The sequence below is a fragment of the Giraffa tippelskirchi genome, chromosome 13 (genome assembly GCF_054371585.1).
Source record: "Giraffa tippelskirchi isolate mGirTip1 chromosome 13, T2T-mGirTip1v1.2.pri, whole genome shotgun sequence".
Classification (NCBI taxonomy): domain Eukaryota; kingdom Metazoa; phylum Chordata; class Mammalia; order Artiodactyla; family Giraffidae; genus Giraffa; species Giraffa tippelskirchi.
The window spans coordinates 3,807,189-3,821,404 of record NC_137287.1 but is presented as its reverse complement, the minus strand read 5'-3'; the positions used below and the strand labels follow the sequence as shown (position 1 = coordinate 3,821,404).

At 55.2% G+C, this 14,216-nt stretch overlaps 1 protein-coding gene across 2 annotated transcripts; it reads left to right on the top strand.

Moving 5' to 3' along the window:
- The first annotated feature begins 761 nt into the window (after positions 1–761).
- Positions 762–11,750, top strand: INTS15 (integrator complex subunit 15). 2 transcript variants are annotated; one of them, XM_081552864.1, is made up of 7 exons: positions 762–1,115; positions 1,561–1,725; positions 3,821–3,986; positions 6,462–6,525; positions 6,757–6,986; positions 7,820–7,859; positions 10,951–11,750. In XM_081552864.1, exons 1-7 carry the CDS (start codon positions 924–926, stop codon positions 11,150–11,152), a joined length of 1,059 nt encoding a protein of 352 aa, XP_081408990.1. In that variant the 5' UTR covers positions 762–923; the 3' UTR covers positions 11,153–11,750. The 2 variants fall into 2 exon arrangements, with proteins under 2 accessions (XP_081408990.1, XP_081408989.1); XM_081552863.1 differs by having other exon boundaries at positions 1,504–1,725; positions 6,462–6,986.
- The last annotated feature ends 2,466 nt before the right edge of the window (positions 11,751–14,216 follow it).

Below are 14,216 nucleotides of genomic sequence, written 5' to 3'. Positions count from 1 at the left end.
CCACACTCCAGTCATTTCTGCCCTATTTTTAAAACGCCAAACTAAGCCCCAGTTAATTCATTGCAGAAAGATGAACGCAAGGAGAAAGATTCACAGAAAGTGCTGAGGGCTTTTAGATTTTCAGATCTTAGTCGTCAGGAGCAGGATACCGGTTCTCTGTGGCCCTCCCAGGCAGGCCGGGCCACTCCAGAGGGCATTGGGGAATAGGGACTCCGAGGTCAGAAGGTATCATTCCGCGTCACTGCAGCCCTGTGAGTTAAGACTAGATTCAATCTTAAAAGTGAATGCACGGCTGAGGCCTGAGCCAGGGCCCTGCACCACTACCCTGTCCTAGGAAAAGCTCGGTGAAGTCAGACGCGCAGGCTTTGAACGCCGCGCGGAGAAAGCGAGTGGAGCTCCCGGAGGGTCTCTGGGGCGTGGGTGGGGGGCATCAGGCCCCGGGACCCCTCGCCAGGGGTGGGGTGTGTGGCACCCCCTCGGCAGGGGCGGGGTCAGGGTGGGCGGGGCCGCCGCTTCCGTTCCCGCGGGCCGGGCCGCCAGGGGGCGCGCTCCCCGAGGGCGGGCCCTCGCCGCCGCCGCCCGCGCTTGGTCCCTGCGGGCCGCCGTCGCCGCGCTCCGCCTCCGCTGCAGCGCGTCCCCGCGGCGTCGGGTTCCCAGGGCTGTCGGTGGCGCTGTCGACGCGCAGCTGGGGCGCCCGCCGGCCGCCGGCGGGGGCAGCGATGGCCCCCTGAGCGGGCCCGAGCGGGCGGCGGCGGGCGGGCGGGCGGGCGGGCGCGGCGGCGCAGGCCCGGGGGCGGCGGGCGGAGGCCGGGCCGCGGCCTCTTTGTCTCGGCGGCGGCGGCGGCGGCGGCTGTCGCGTCCGCGGGGGCCCCGGAGCGGAAGTCCGTCGGCGCTCCCGGCGCCCCGGCCGCCGCGGCCGCACCATGAGCGACATCCGCCACTCGCTGCTGCGCCGCGACGCGCTGAGCGCCGCCAAGGAGGTGCTGTACCACCTGGACATCTACTTCAGCAGCCAGCTGCAGAACGCGCCGCTGCCCATCGTGGACAAGGGCCCCGTGGAGCTGCTCGAGGAGTTCGTGTTCCAGGTGCCCAAGGAGCGCGGCGCGCAGCCCAAGGTGCGATCCGTGAACCCCGGCTCCCTTCTTCCCTTCCCGGTGACAAGCGTCGGCCGCCCCGCGAGCTCCCTTCGGAGCAGCGGCTCCGTCCTAGCCCTTGGCCTGGCTCCTTCAGCAGCGACCAAATTGCCCGTTTTGCGGGGCGTGTGACCCCCGCGTCTCCAAGGTTTTGTTAAAGGAAGAGACCGTAGGTCACCCTGAATCCCACAGATTGATTCATAATGACGCAGAGTGACATTTCCCTAGATTTAACAATAGAGTTCTACTCCGTGGGACCCGAGCTTTAGGGAGGTGAAAAGTTCCCTGGGGGAAAATAGTGTGTTTTCTTACCGTGTGAATTAATTAATACGCTTCATTTCTCCCCGCTTCTCCCGGATTTGTTTTACAGAGATTGAATTCACTGCAGGAGCTCCAACTTCTTGAAATCATGTGCAATTATTTCCAGGAGCAAACCAAGGACTCTGTCCGGCAGATTATTTTTTCATCCCTTTTCAGTCCCCAAGGGAACAAAGCGGATGACAGCCGGATGAGCTTGTTGGGAAAACTTGTCTCTATGGCAGTGGCTGTGTGTCGAATCCCAGTGCTGGAGTGTGCAGCGTCCTGGCTCCAGGTACTTCTGCAAGTCTCTGAAGATGTTTAGTGACAGGAATTTGAATTTAGTTTGGGCTTCCCTTGTGGCTCAGCTGGTAAAGAATCTGCCTGCAATGCAGGAGACCCTGGTTGGATCCCTGGGTTGGGAAGATCCCCTGGAGAAGGGAAAGGCTACCCACTCCAGTATTCTGGCCTGGATAATTCCAGGAACTATATAGTCCATGGAGTCGCAAAGAGTCTGACATGACTGAATGACTTACACTTTCACTTCGGTTCCTAGAGAGTTTTTTCCATATGTTAAAGAATCCACAGAAAACAATAAAATTCTGTACAACAATTATCCTTCAGTAAATAAATTTAAAAATAAAAAGAATCCACCTGCCAGTACAAGAGATGCAGGAGACTCACATTCGATCCCTGGGTAGGGAATAGCCCCTCGAGAAAGCAGTGGCAACCCACTCCAGGATTCTTGTTTTTTGTAGTTAGATGGGTAAGCCTGTGAGTTGTTCCAGAGTGCCACTTCTAAGTTGGTTGCTCTTCTAATGGATATGGACATAGGAGCCTTCTGGAGTATTTTTAAATATCTAAGGGAAAAAAGGTAAACCCGCCTGCAGATGCAGGAGACGGACATGGGTTCGATCCCTGGGTCAGGAAGATCCCCTGAAGGAGGAAACGGCAACCCAGTGCAGTATTCTTGCCTGGAGAATCCAGTGGACAGAGCAGCCTGGCGGGCTGCAGCCCCTGGGGCCACAAAGAGTCAGACATGACTGAAGCCACCTTTGCACACACGCATAGTAGATCGTGTGTTAGGTAGTTTTTTGGAAGATGTATTTTGTTTTGCTTTTTTGTTACTCAGAGTTGTTGAAAAGTTCCTGATCCATTTAGCGTAATTATTAACTCAAAATTTTTATTAACGTGGTCCTCAGCTAAGTTAATAGAATTTACCACATTCAGTTTCTCAAACTTGCTTCATTCCCAAGGACGTGACGACATTTGGGTTTTTAAAAAATTTATCTCAGTGTTTTTCCCTGTGATCTTGTTAGTCTTTAAAATTCCGCTAGTAAAGAGAGAGATTGTTCTTGTTAGTCTAAAATTCCGCTAGTAAAGAGCGAGATTGTTCTTTGCGGCACACAGGTGAATCTTAGTGGAATGCGCCTTAATGGTCCCGCTTCTGGTTTCTGGGGCACCTGAACTCACCTCTCGTGTTGTCTTTAACCTCAAGATAACCTCCGTCCCTTGGCAACCTAGCTTAGTCAAGTTCAGCACCTTGAAATTCATCCTGTGATTTTCTGTTTATCTCTCATGGTGCTGTTGTGCTGGCATTCTAGCAAAGTGAAAGCTGATGTTAACAACGGGAAAGGGTCTTGTGGCTTGGGTCAGGGTTTACCACCCAGGGGCGTGGACTGCAGCTTCCTCTGAGGAAAGGTGTAGAGATGGCTCGTGTAGTGCCTGAATGAACAGCCTGGCCTGATGCCCTGCAGTTTGCAGGCCCTGTTTCAATAGCATCCTTAGCAACTGTTGAATGTGACTACAGATTGGCATCTGACCAGGAGGGAGAAAAGACCGGAGGGTGGTGATGTAGGAACCTGTACTAGGAGAAGATCATAGGAAAAATTGAGACAGTACTGCTATAAGTCACATGATAGGTCACAGACTCTCCTAAAGCACCTCAAAGTGGTTGCAACTGTTACTTTTTATCTTTACAAGTCTTACCTGTAGGGTTACAAAAACTGTCATTTCCCCACTTGAAGTCAAGAATGATTTTTCCCAAGTAGACTTTAAAGCAGAGGTCAGCAGGCCTTTCAGGTAAAGGGCGAGACAGTAAACCTGCTAGGCTTTGTGGGTCCTGTGACCTCCGTCACCCCTACTGAGCTCTGCCCCTGAAGCACAGGAGCAGGGCTGTGTTTCCATAAAACTTTATTTACAAAGGCAGGTGGCAGGAAGAATTTGGTCTGCGGGCTTTCACTTGCCAGTCCCTGCTTCCGAGTAAGCCGGTCACATCTTCTTCCCCTCCTGGGAGGGATCCTGCCAGGTCGGGTCGTCACTGTGTGTTTATGGTTGCTCGTCTGCTGGCAACCACACCTGTAGTTACATGGACTGTGGCTTCTTTCCAGCGGACGCCTGTGGTCTACTGTGTGCGGCTAGCCCGGGCCCTCGTGGATGACTACTGCTGTTTGGTGCCAGGATCCGTTCAGACGCTGAAGCAGATATTCAGTGCCAGCCCTCGCTTCTGCTGCCAGTTCATCACCTCTGTCACCGCACTGTATGACTTGTCATCAGGTAAACTTTATAAACAGGTTGTTGCACTCAGAATGGCTTCAGCTCATTGCCAGTGGTATATACACCGACCGCCCAGCCAGTGAAGGCTTTGTCTTTTCATTTTTCCCTCTGCAGTGTGTATTTTATTTCGAGCTAAAAGCTAAAGGCATGGGCTACTTAGATCTCTGGGAGTTCCTAATGGGGAACTCTCCGTAGTGAATCCCATCTGGCTGACTGAACGGTCCAAGTGGCAGACAGCCCAGCAAGCTAGGGTCTGGTGTCTGGGATGGGTGGCCGGACTTGAGAGCACCCCGCCACAGCAGGACACCTTCCCTGGCCCTCTCCACAGAGGTGTCCCAAGCGCGCTTAACAGCTGGGAACAGTGTTCAGGGCCTTTGTCTTCTCACAGGAAAGATTTAGTTAAACCCAGTTCGCAGCATCTGTATGTGTAATGTGATGAGTTTGGAGCCATGGAAATCACCGGCTGCAGGGTGGTGGCCCAGAGGGCAGGCATGGAGTCTGCCAGCAGCACAGCGGTTGCCATGGCCAGCGCTTGGGTAACGGGAAGGCCTCCATGGGGCGTCTCCACCTCCAAAACCCCAAAATAGAAGGAGCTCACCTAACCAAACAGAACCCCTCCTGCCCGATGGGCGCAGAGAACTCGGGTCTCCCCGTAGCAGGATTGTGGAAATGGGTTCCTCAGGTACACACACTTGTGTACACAAGCAGTTGTGTACACAGCATGTGTACACACACTGCCTTCACGCTCTGGAGATGCCTCAGCTGAGATGTGGGAGGGGCTGGGGAGGGGCTGGGGATGCTCGAAAAGTGGGCCTGAGACGCGGCATTTCCCAGACGAACACGTCTTGGGAAGTCAAGGGGACAGACTCAGAGTCACCAGTGTGTACCTCACCAAGTCCAACTCATAGACAGTTGCTGCCTCCTGTCACTGTCACTTCATAGCAGAAGGGAACAGGGTGGTTCAGTCACAAAACAGTAGATAATCTTAGGGAAAAGGCCAGTGTCCCCTGTGATAGAGCAGCTAGGGACCTGACTCCGACTCGGGGCTCCCTCCCCCCAGCTCTCCGCGCTCCTGTGTGGCCCTGGACCGCAGCAGCCTGGGAGGGACTCTGTCACCCTTAGCTTTGTCCTGAGCCGAAGGCTGCACAGCCCCAGGGACAGGAGGCGCGGACCTGCTGCCGTGCACACAGACAGCCCAGGGGCAGTGTGCCATGATCCCAGGACAGGCGGTGTCACCTGGAGGTTAAAAGCCCCCTGGGGTCAGGCCTGGGCCCTCCATGTACCTTTTTTTTTTTTGGCCATGCCATGTAGCATGTGGGATCTTCCCTGACCAGGGATTCAATCCGGGCCCCCTGTGCTGGGAGGGACGAGTCTTAATCCCTGGACTGCCGGAGAAGTCCCCCCACTGTGTACTTTTAACGAGTCTGGAGGAAATGACCTGACATTGCGGTGCCTCAGTTTCCTCATCCTTTTTGTAATAGATGAGTTGTTTGAGGATTGAGTTAATCCATGTGAAGGAGACTGGTGCCTGGCACGTCGTTAGCTCAGAATGAGTGTCGGCATTTGTCGTTACAATTTCTCTGTTTTGCCATGGAATGTGCCAGGTCTCAGGGATCACAGGAGGCCAGGCCTAGCTTAGACAGGGGCTGGCAGCTAACATTAGCAGCTGACAGATCACTGTCTGGACTCTGAGCTGCTCCCTGAAGGCCACCATAGCGGTCACTGTACCTATTCGGTGACAGAGGTGATGAACTGGTGGCAGAAACGAGGGCTGGCGCTGAATATCTGCTTCAGCGTCTGAACGGATCCTGGCACCAGACAGCTGGAGTCATCCACGAGGGCCCGGGCTAACCGCACACGATAGACCACAGGGGACACCAAACACGGACAAAACCTACGCCCAAGGGGAAGGAGGGAGTGTGGCAGCGGTTTTAGATGTAGATTGTTGTTGTTCTGTCCCTCAGTCGTGTCCGACTCTTTGCGACCCCATGAACCGCGGCACGCTAGGCTTCCCTGTCCTTCACCATCTCCCAGACCCTGCTCAAACTCATGTCCATTGAGTCGGTGATGCCATCCAACCATCTCATCCTCTGTCGGCCCCTTCTCCTCCTACCCTCAGTCTTTTCCAGCATCAGGCTCTTTTCCAATGGAATAAAAATCCCCTAGATACAGAGAGTGGATTTTTATTTAAATCGACACATAGGGTCTTCAAGGCATAATGGAGTTCTTGGGAATTTTTGGCTTAACGTGTTTCTTGAGGCCCTTTGTGGCCAGGCTGGGGTGTCCCAGGACGCTGAGTCAGATGAGAACCAGCCCTCTTGGAGGGGATGTTCCAGGAGAGGAGACAGAAGTACCCCATCTCCAGGAGAGGGCAGAGGCACAGGGTATCGGGTGGTGAGTCCTGTGAGCCGGGAGATCTGTCTTCCCGTCTCCTCCTGTCCCCGAGGACCCTTCTGAATGAATGCTTCTTTGCAGATGATCTCATCCCCCCGTTGGACCTGCTTGAGATGATTGTCAGCTGGATCTTGGAGGACCCCAGGTTGATCCTCATCACCTTCCTGAATACTCCGATTGCCGCCAACCTCCCGATAGGATTTTTAGAGCTCACGCCGCTCACCGGATTGATCCGCTGGTGCGTGAAGGCCCCCCTGGCTCACAAAAGGAAGAAGAAGACCCCCTTAGCCAACGGCCACGTCGCTGCCAAAGCCTCGAAGGACTCGGGCGGCGTGGACCGGGACCCCCGCCTCCTGTACTCCAAGCTGCACCTGAGCGTGCTGCAGGTCCTCCTGGTGCTGCAGGCACACCTGACCGAGAAGAACCTGTACGGCCGCCTGGGGCTCGTCCCCTTTGACCACATGGTCCCGCTGGTGGAGGAGGTGAACAGGTTGGCGGACGAACTGAACCCCCTCAATGCCTCCCAGGAGATCGAGCTCGCCCTGGACCGGCTGGCACAGGCTCTGCAGGTGGCCATGGCCTCCGGGGCCCTGCTGTGCACGAGAGGTGGGTGATGGCCCGGCTGGGCCCCCCTGGGGTGGGGACGCCACCCCCTCTGGGGAAGGAAATAAGGGCTTCCCCCCCAAAAAAAAAACTTGGAAAAACAAACACAAAATAGGGGCTCCTGGACAAGGACTTCTTTCCTCTGGTTTTAAAACGTCTTGCCTGTGGGTGACCGCAGGGAGGAGGGCAGAAGTCCCAGGGCACCTCCAGGTAGAATCCCGCAGCCGAGACGTCTGGGTGTCTGCTGGCTGTCGTGCCCAGACCTGGGGCTCCTCCAGAGCCTGGTAATAACAGCTTCATGTCCTTCCTCCAAGGGACTCCTTTCTTTTCGTGCGGTTCTTTCCCATCGTGGCATAATTTACATACAGTGAAATCGACAATCAAGTGCGGGAAACATTCCCGTCGCCTGTTCGGAGGGTTCCTCGGTTCTCCTGCGTCGGGTGCTGGCACTCGCCCGGGATCATGACCTGGCGTTGATGACACACTCGCTTTGCTCCTTGACCGCTGGCTCGCAGCCCTTGACGGCAGCCCCGCGGCAGTCCCAGTGACCGGTGTCCCTCGTATCTCCCCCTTAGTCTCGATCTGCTGTCTCTGGGCCCTTTCCCAGCCGTCTGACGGGCTCTCAGCAGAGCCGCCCCCTTTTCCTAAGTGATGTCTTCCCTTGGGGGCCTGGTGTGTTAAAGCAAATACGGAAGAAAAATAAGAACCCAGTTTCTGAGCAGCGATAGATGAGAACGAGGCACTGTGACTATCCTGCCGGTGGCCTTGAACATCCATGAAGTTCTCCCCTTGTCGTCTCCCGGCAGTCCCTTAATTTTCTGTCCCTTTAATTTCAGATGACCTGAGAACCCTGTGCTCCAGGCTGCCTCATAATAAGTAAGTGCCCTCCCCAGACTTCTGGCTGGGCCGGTGTGGGGTTGGAGGCAGGGGTGAGGGGGTGTGCAGGGCAGGGCGGACTGCTTGTCCTGGCTTCTTTGGGGAGAGCTGGTCTGCAGGGTCTAGAGCTTGTGTGTGTAAGGGACCCCCCAGGACCTGACGATCAGTAGCGGGGAGGGGGTGGATGTGATCGCGTAACCCACAGGAGAGGAAGCCCCAGCAGAGAGTCCGTCGAAGGGTGAGAACAGTGGCCATCTTGCCGGGCGTCAGTGAAGAAGCTGGAGTGAGCTCGAGTGTGCTTTGTTGTTGTTATTTAGTCACTCAGTCGTGTCCGACTCTTTGCGACCCCACGGACTGTAGCCCGCCAGGCTCCTCTGTCCATCGAATTCTCCAGGCAAGAATGCTGGAGTGGGCAGCCATTTCCTTCTCCAGGGAATCTTCCCGGCCCAGGGCTGGAAGCTGCATCTCCTGCTAGTCTCCTGCCTTACTGTTTGAGCCACCAGGGAAGCCCCTGGGTGTCCTTCGTCGCTGATGAAGTCAGCGTGGGTGTGTGTCATGGTGCTGTTTTGTCACCATTGGTGACAATATGGTGGCATAGCCCCTAGGGAGGCAGGGCAGAGACAGCCCTGGACACAACGTGTGGGTTAGGCCAGCGCCTTGACATTGGGCGGCACAGACCAGGTTCCAAGTGCGGTTCTGTCTGTGGTTTATGGTGACGCTGGGCCTCCTTGTCACCTCGGTTCCCCTCTCCGCGGCCCCTCTCCCAGTTGTAAAGTGGGGGCAGTGATTTATGTGCCTCCAGGGTCATAGTGAGGTTTAAACGAGGTGGCGTTTGCAGAGTTCCTTGTCCACGGCGCACGGCAGTCTCCCCCTCAGTGGTGGTTCTTGTCCTAATTTGGGGGGAAGCCGTGGTAAAAGTGGTGAGGAGCAGGAACCGTGTGGTCACACAGCTGCTGGTAAGAATTCCAGCCTTGCCACTTCCTATCTGTATGACCTCGGGCACGTTCTTGCTCCCTCTGTTTCCTCTGTAAAATCAAGAAAACCATGGCACCTGCCTCAGGCCCTGCTGCCTCCCTTGCCCTGCTCCCTGTCGTGGGATTTTTGTGACAATTGAGTAAAAACACAGGAAGCAGGTAGCACAGCACGTGATAGGCAGGAAGCACCTAAGAAGTGTTCACTACTCTCCCGTCACCCGTGTAACTCAGGTGTTTCTCTCAGTCAGGTTAATTTCACTGAATCTGAGAAGCAAAGAACTGTGTGCACAAAGCTGTTTCATGCAAAGGCAGTATTACTAGTAGCAAAGAAGCCGGAAGCAACCTAGCCCTCCCATCCATAGGGACACTTGGTAAATTGGTAACGTTATATCAGAAGTGTGGAACACTGTTCAGCTCGGTTGCTTGGTTGTGTCCGACTCTTTGTGTCCCCATGGACTGCAGCACCTGCTTCCCTGTCCATCGCCAACTCGCGGAGCTTGCTCAAACTAATGCCCATCAAGCCCGGGATGCCATCCAACCATCTCATCCTCTGTCGTCCCCTTCTCCTCCTACCTTCAATCTTTCCCAGCCTCAGGGTCTCTTCCAATGAGGCAGTTCTTTGCATCAGGTGGCCAGAGTATTGTGCGTCTTTGCTAAAAACAGTAAATGTATATAGTTGAACTCAGCGTGCAGGTGGGTGGGTTTACAGGAATGAGAACGGCCAAGTTAAGCTAGTTGGATGATTAGTATTCTTTCACAGGGTTTTTAAATATGGAGGAATGTTCCTTCCCCTTGGTTTTTAACACGGATGGTGGGGCTCCAGGGCCGTCGTTGGCAGGCAGTGAGGACATAGGTGAGCGCGTCCATGTGTGCGCCCAGCCGCCCAGGGCCCAACCCACCAGTCCCACCGGGACCCAGGAGAGCAGGCAGGTATGACTGGCTGAGCGCAGGCTGAACTTGAGGCCAAAGGATGGGCCAGGGGCTATTCCCCGGGCTGCCGGCGAGAGGGGCTGCGGGGCTCCGGGCGAGCATCTGGGGGGTGAAACGGAGAGGATGGAATGCAGTGGTTCCTGGGGGAACAAAGTGTTCCCACGGGAGTTATTCCAGCAGCGCAGCGCGGCCCCGTGAGGGGTCAGCGGGGCCCCAGGGGACAGGGAAGCTGGGGGGCGTGGAGGGGGTCTGGCAGGCGGGATTCCCTGGCTCGGTGAGATAGTGGAGACCCTGGGGTGAGTCTGGGAGAGCAGAAGTCAGGGGAGTGGGGCTGGGGAGGAAGCCTGTGTCCTGAAGGAGGGGGCTGGTTTTTTTAGGCTGAGTCCCTGCGGCCGAGCTAGAGGTGGTAAGGAGGTTAAGACACCCTGCTGATTGTACTGGGCGGGAGGGCGGGTCAGACACGACAAGAGGAAAGAGAAGAAACTCTCCCCGGGGGTCCAGAAGGGGCCAGCAGTGGAGGTGACATTGAATTCAGGAGGGAGGAGGACTTCCTGGAGGCAGAGGCTGTGGACGTCCTGAACCGCAGAGAGGAGGGTGCAGACCTGGGAGGAAGGGAGTTGCGGAGGGGAGGACTAAGGCTCCCAGGGGTGGGAGTGGGATGGGAGGGGGCTCTGAAGGTGGCTGAAGACTGGGTCCAGGCCTGGAGCACCTCTGAGGACGCTGGATGTCAAGGTCACGTCCAAGGTTAGCTGCCTTTGGCTGTGCTTGGCGTTCAGTTGGGACTCAGCCATTTTGGAATGCTTCGGAGAAGCGTGGCCCTCCGTCCTTTTTGCTGTGGCTCCTCCATCACGACCCCCCTGAGGCCGAAATGGACACTGATCCGCAGTCGTCCCTGAACCGCAGACGCCGAGGCCGTGTCCGGAGCTCCTGTAGACTGCGGGGCCCCTGCTCCCGTAGCTGTGGGCAGGATCCAGGGTTTCCCACTGTGGCCGCTCCCTCTCCGGGCGCCCCCAGTCTACATCCCACCGCCTCTGAGTCACCCGCTCTGTCCTCCTGGGCACACAGTCCTCCTCACCCAGAAGCCTGGTGCCGTCAGCCGCCCGCTTCCTCCCTGCCGTGGTGGCCCTCGGCAGGCGGGCAGCGCTGTGGGAGCTGGCGCACCCTAACCTTTCTCCTTGTCTCCACAGCCTGCTCCAGCTGGTGATCTCGGGCCCCGTGCAGCAGTCGCCCCACACGGCGCTCCCTCCTGGGTTCTACCCCCACATCCACACGCCCCCGCTGGGCTACGGGGCCGTGCCAGCCCACCCGGCTGCCCACCCCACCCTGCCCACGCACCCCGGGCACACCTTCATCTCAGGCATGACCTTCCCGTTCAGGCCCATCCACTAGCCCAGCTCCGTGAACCGCTGAGTTGGCACCGTGCCTTCTGCGCCTGGTTTGGAGGAAGCCTGCCCGGGAGAGGGCAGTGAGCAGAGAGGAGGCCGCGGGGCAGCCAGGCGGCCCCTCCTTGCCGCAGAACCTGGTCGGTGCCAAAGTTCTGTGACATCGGCATCTAGGGGCCTCCTCCCTGTCACATGCATAAAAGTCCAGATGCGACCAACGAAAGGAAAACATCCAGCTCTCTGTGGAGCAACGCAGGCACCTTTAGAAGCTACCAGGACCGTGAGCCTGTGGTCCAGTGTGTCATTGCAGACACGCACCCTGAACCTGTGCCAAGGGGCGTGGATGAAGGACCAGTGTCGCCGAGTCCACCTGCCTGGCTTTCCTGCCCGGGGATGGGCTGCATCCCACCGGAGACACAGGCCACGCCCACGGCTCAGGGAGCCAAGGCTGAACCACTGGCATCGCGAGCTTGCACCGAGCACTTGGTACAGGTCAGGGAACCCTGTGAGCGTGGCCCCCAGCACCGAGGAAAGGAACTTCTCTGTTTTATTGGGTTCCCTAAAGTTTCTTTTCATATGTTCAAATAAATTTTTTCTAAACCGTTTCATAGACCATTATGGAATGTGCTTTCAAGTTTCCTAGCTGGGCCCTTTGGAAGTGTCCTCCCCAGTCTACCGAGCTCCTGGTCGGAAGACTGGATACGATTCTAGCTGCTCCTGTTGCCAGAAGCACCGCAGACACCCCCCACCCTGTGCAGAGCGCCCGGGGTCTGTCTGCTTCAGTCACAAGTCCTTTCTTCCCTCAGGGACAAGACTCAGGCCTCAGGAGTTTTCTCCAGCACGTGGTTGGAAGGTACCTGCTTCCAAGTCCTCACCAACTGGTTTGGGGAGGAGGGATAGAGGCTCAGGAACCCCGTCACTGGGCTCCCCTAGGCCGAAGGTGAGGCGTGAGAGGCGGTTACAGCAAACAGCACTGAGGACTAAGATCAGCTCGTAGGGATGCAATTCAACCTGGTGGTGGTTTACCCTGCTGCTTCTGGCTGCAGACCAGACCCTGGAAGACCAGACGAGACCAGAGTGTGTGTGTGTGTGTGTGTAAGACCAGACGAGACCAGAGTGTGTGTGTGTGTGTGTGCGACCAGACGAGACCAGAGAGTGAGTGTGTGTGTGTATGTGTGTGTGTGTAAGACCAGACGAAACCAGAGAGTGTGTGTGTGTATGTGTGTGTGTAAGACCAGATGAGACCAGAGAGTGAGTGACCAGAGTGTGTGTGTGTGTGTGTGTGTGTAAGACCAGACGAAACCAGAGAGTGAGTGTGTGTGTGTGTATGTGTGTGTGTGTAAGACCAGACGAAACCAGAGAGTGTGTGTGTGTGTGTGTGTGTGTGTAAGACCAGACAAAACCAGAGAGTGAGTGACCAGAGTGTGTGTGTGTGTAAGACCAGACGAAACCAGAGAGTGAGTGTGTGTGTGTATGTGAGTGTGTAAGACCAGATGAGACCAGAGAGTGAGTGTGTGTGTGTATGTGTGTGTAAGACCAGACGAGACCAGAGTGTGTGTGTGTGTGTGTGTGTGCGACCAGACGAGACCAGAGTGTGTGTGTGTGTGTGTGTGTAAGACCAGATGTGACCAGAGTGTGTGTGTGTGTGTGTGTGTGTGTGTAAGACCAGACGAAACCAGAGAGTGTGTGTGTGTATGTGTGTGTGTAAGACCAGACGAAACCAGAGAGTGAGTGACCAGAGTGTGTGAGTGTGTAAGACCAGATGAGACCAGAGAGTGAGTGTGTGTGTGTATGTGAGTGTGTAAGACCAGATGAGACCAGAGAGTGAGTGTGTGTGTGTATGTGAGTGTGTAAGACCAGATGAGACCAGAGAGTGAGTGTGTGTGTGTATGTGTGTGTATAAGACCAGACGAGACCAGAGTGTGTGTGTGTGTGTGACGTCTGGAGTTTGAGGCGTCCCTCAGGGTGACACAGGTGCACCGCAGGGCCGGCCTTGGTCTCGAGTCCATGACGTGGGTGACCACGACCACGAGTGCTGTCTCGGGCACGAGCTCGAGGCCGGCGTGGGCCCCAGAAGTGCTCAACCAGGCTCCCACCAGCCCAGCCACGTGTAGGAGCCAGTCTGCAAGCAAAGCCTAGCGGGACCCTGCTTTTAAATTGCTTTTGAGAGCCATGAACTAGAGAAGGAAATGTCCTTTCCTTTGATTTCACTATCCTCATGTTTTCTGTTTATGGACAAATCTGATGTCAAAGCAGGAGCCGAAATCAAATGTCTGCTTCCACAAGTGTCTGCTTCCATCTCTCTCGGTGGGACACGTCCACGGGACTAAGGAGATTAGCACTTGCTGGTTCTTGGTGTTCAACTCTGGTACCAAGTGTTTCTGAAAAGGGTGCAAAAGGGGCTCTCCTATCGCTTCCTGATTAGAGGGTCTCGGAACCTGGCTGCGTCTTGGAAGGTAGTCATCACCATCTATCTCCAGGGCTACACAGTCTCAGCTCCACTCAGACTTCAGGTGGTTTTGCAAAAAAAAGAAAAAATGTAGGAAACAAAGCCACTGGAGCCACAGATTTCTTCTGTGGTGTTTTTAGCAGTATGTGGGCAATTAAAAATGATGGACCTCCCCTTAAGTAATTACGTGCCAGGCACTTGCACCAATTTTTTTTTTTTTTTTACAACGGTGTTTTACATTCATTAAAAATTGATATTTAAGAAAATATTAGGCAACAACAGAGGAAACAAACTGTATCTACACAGAATGTATAAGAAACTACCCATTGATCCAAAGACATTCCGATTTTTAAATTGAGTGAAGGAAATGAACAGAAAATTCATAGAAGAGAGGGGCTTCCCTGGTGGTCCGGGGGTTAAGGCTTCACACGTGCACTGGTTTGATCCCTGCGTCAGTTCAAAGATCTGCCACAGCCAAATAAAGTCTAATAAATAAGTATATTTTTTAAATGATATGCACTAAACCAAAAACAAGGGACACCTCTGGGGAAGATAATGGACGTGGGGTGGCAGCCAAGGAGGCCTTTCCTTGTCTATACAGTTTTAAAGTTTCAATTTTTAT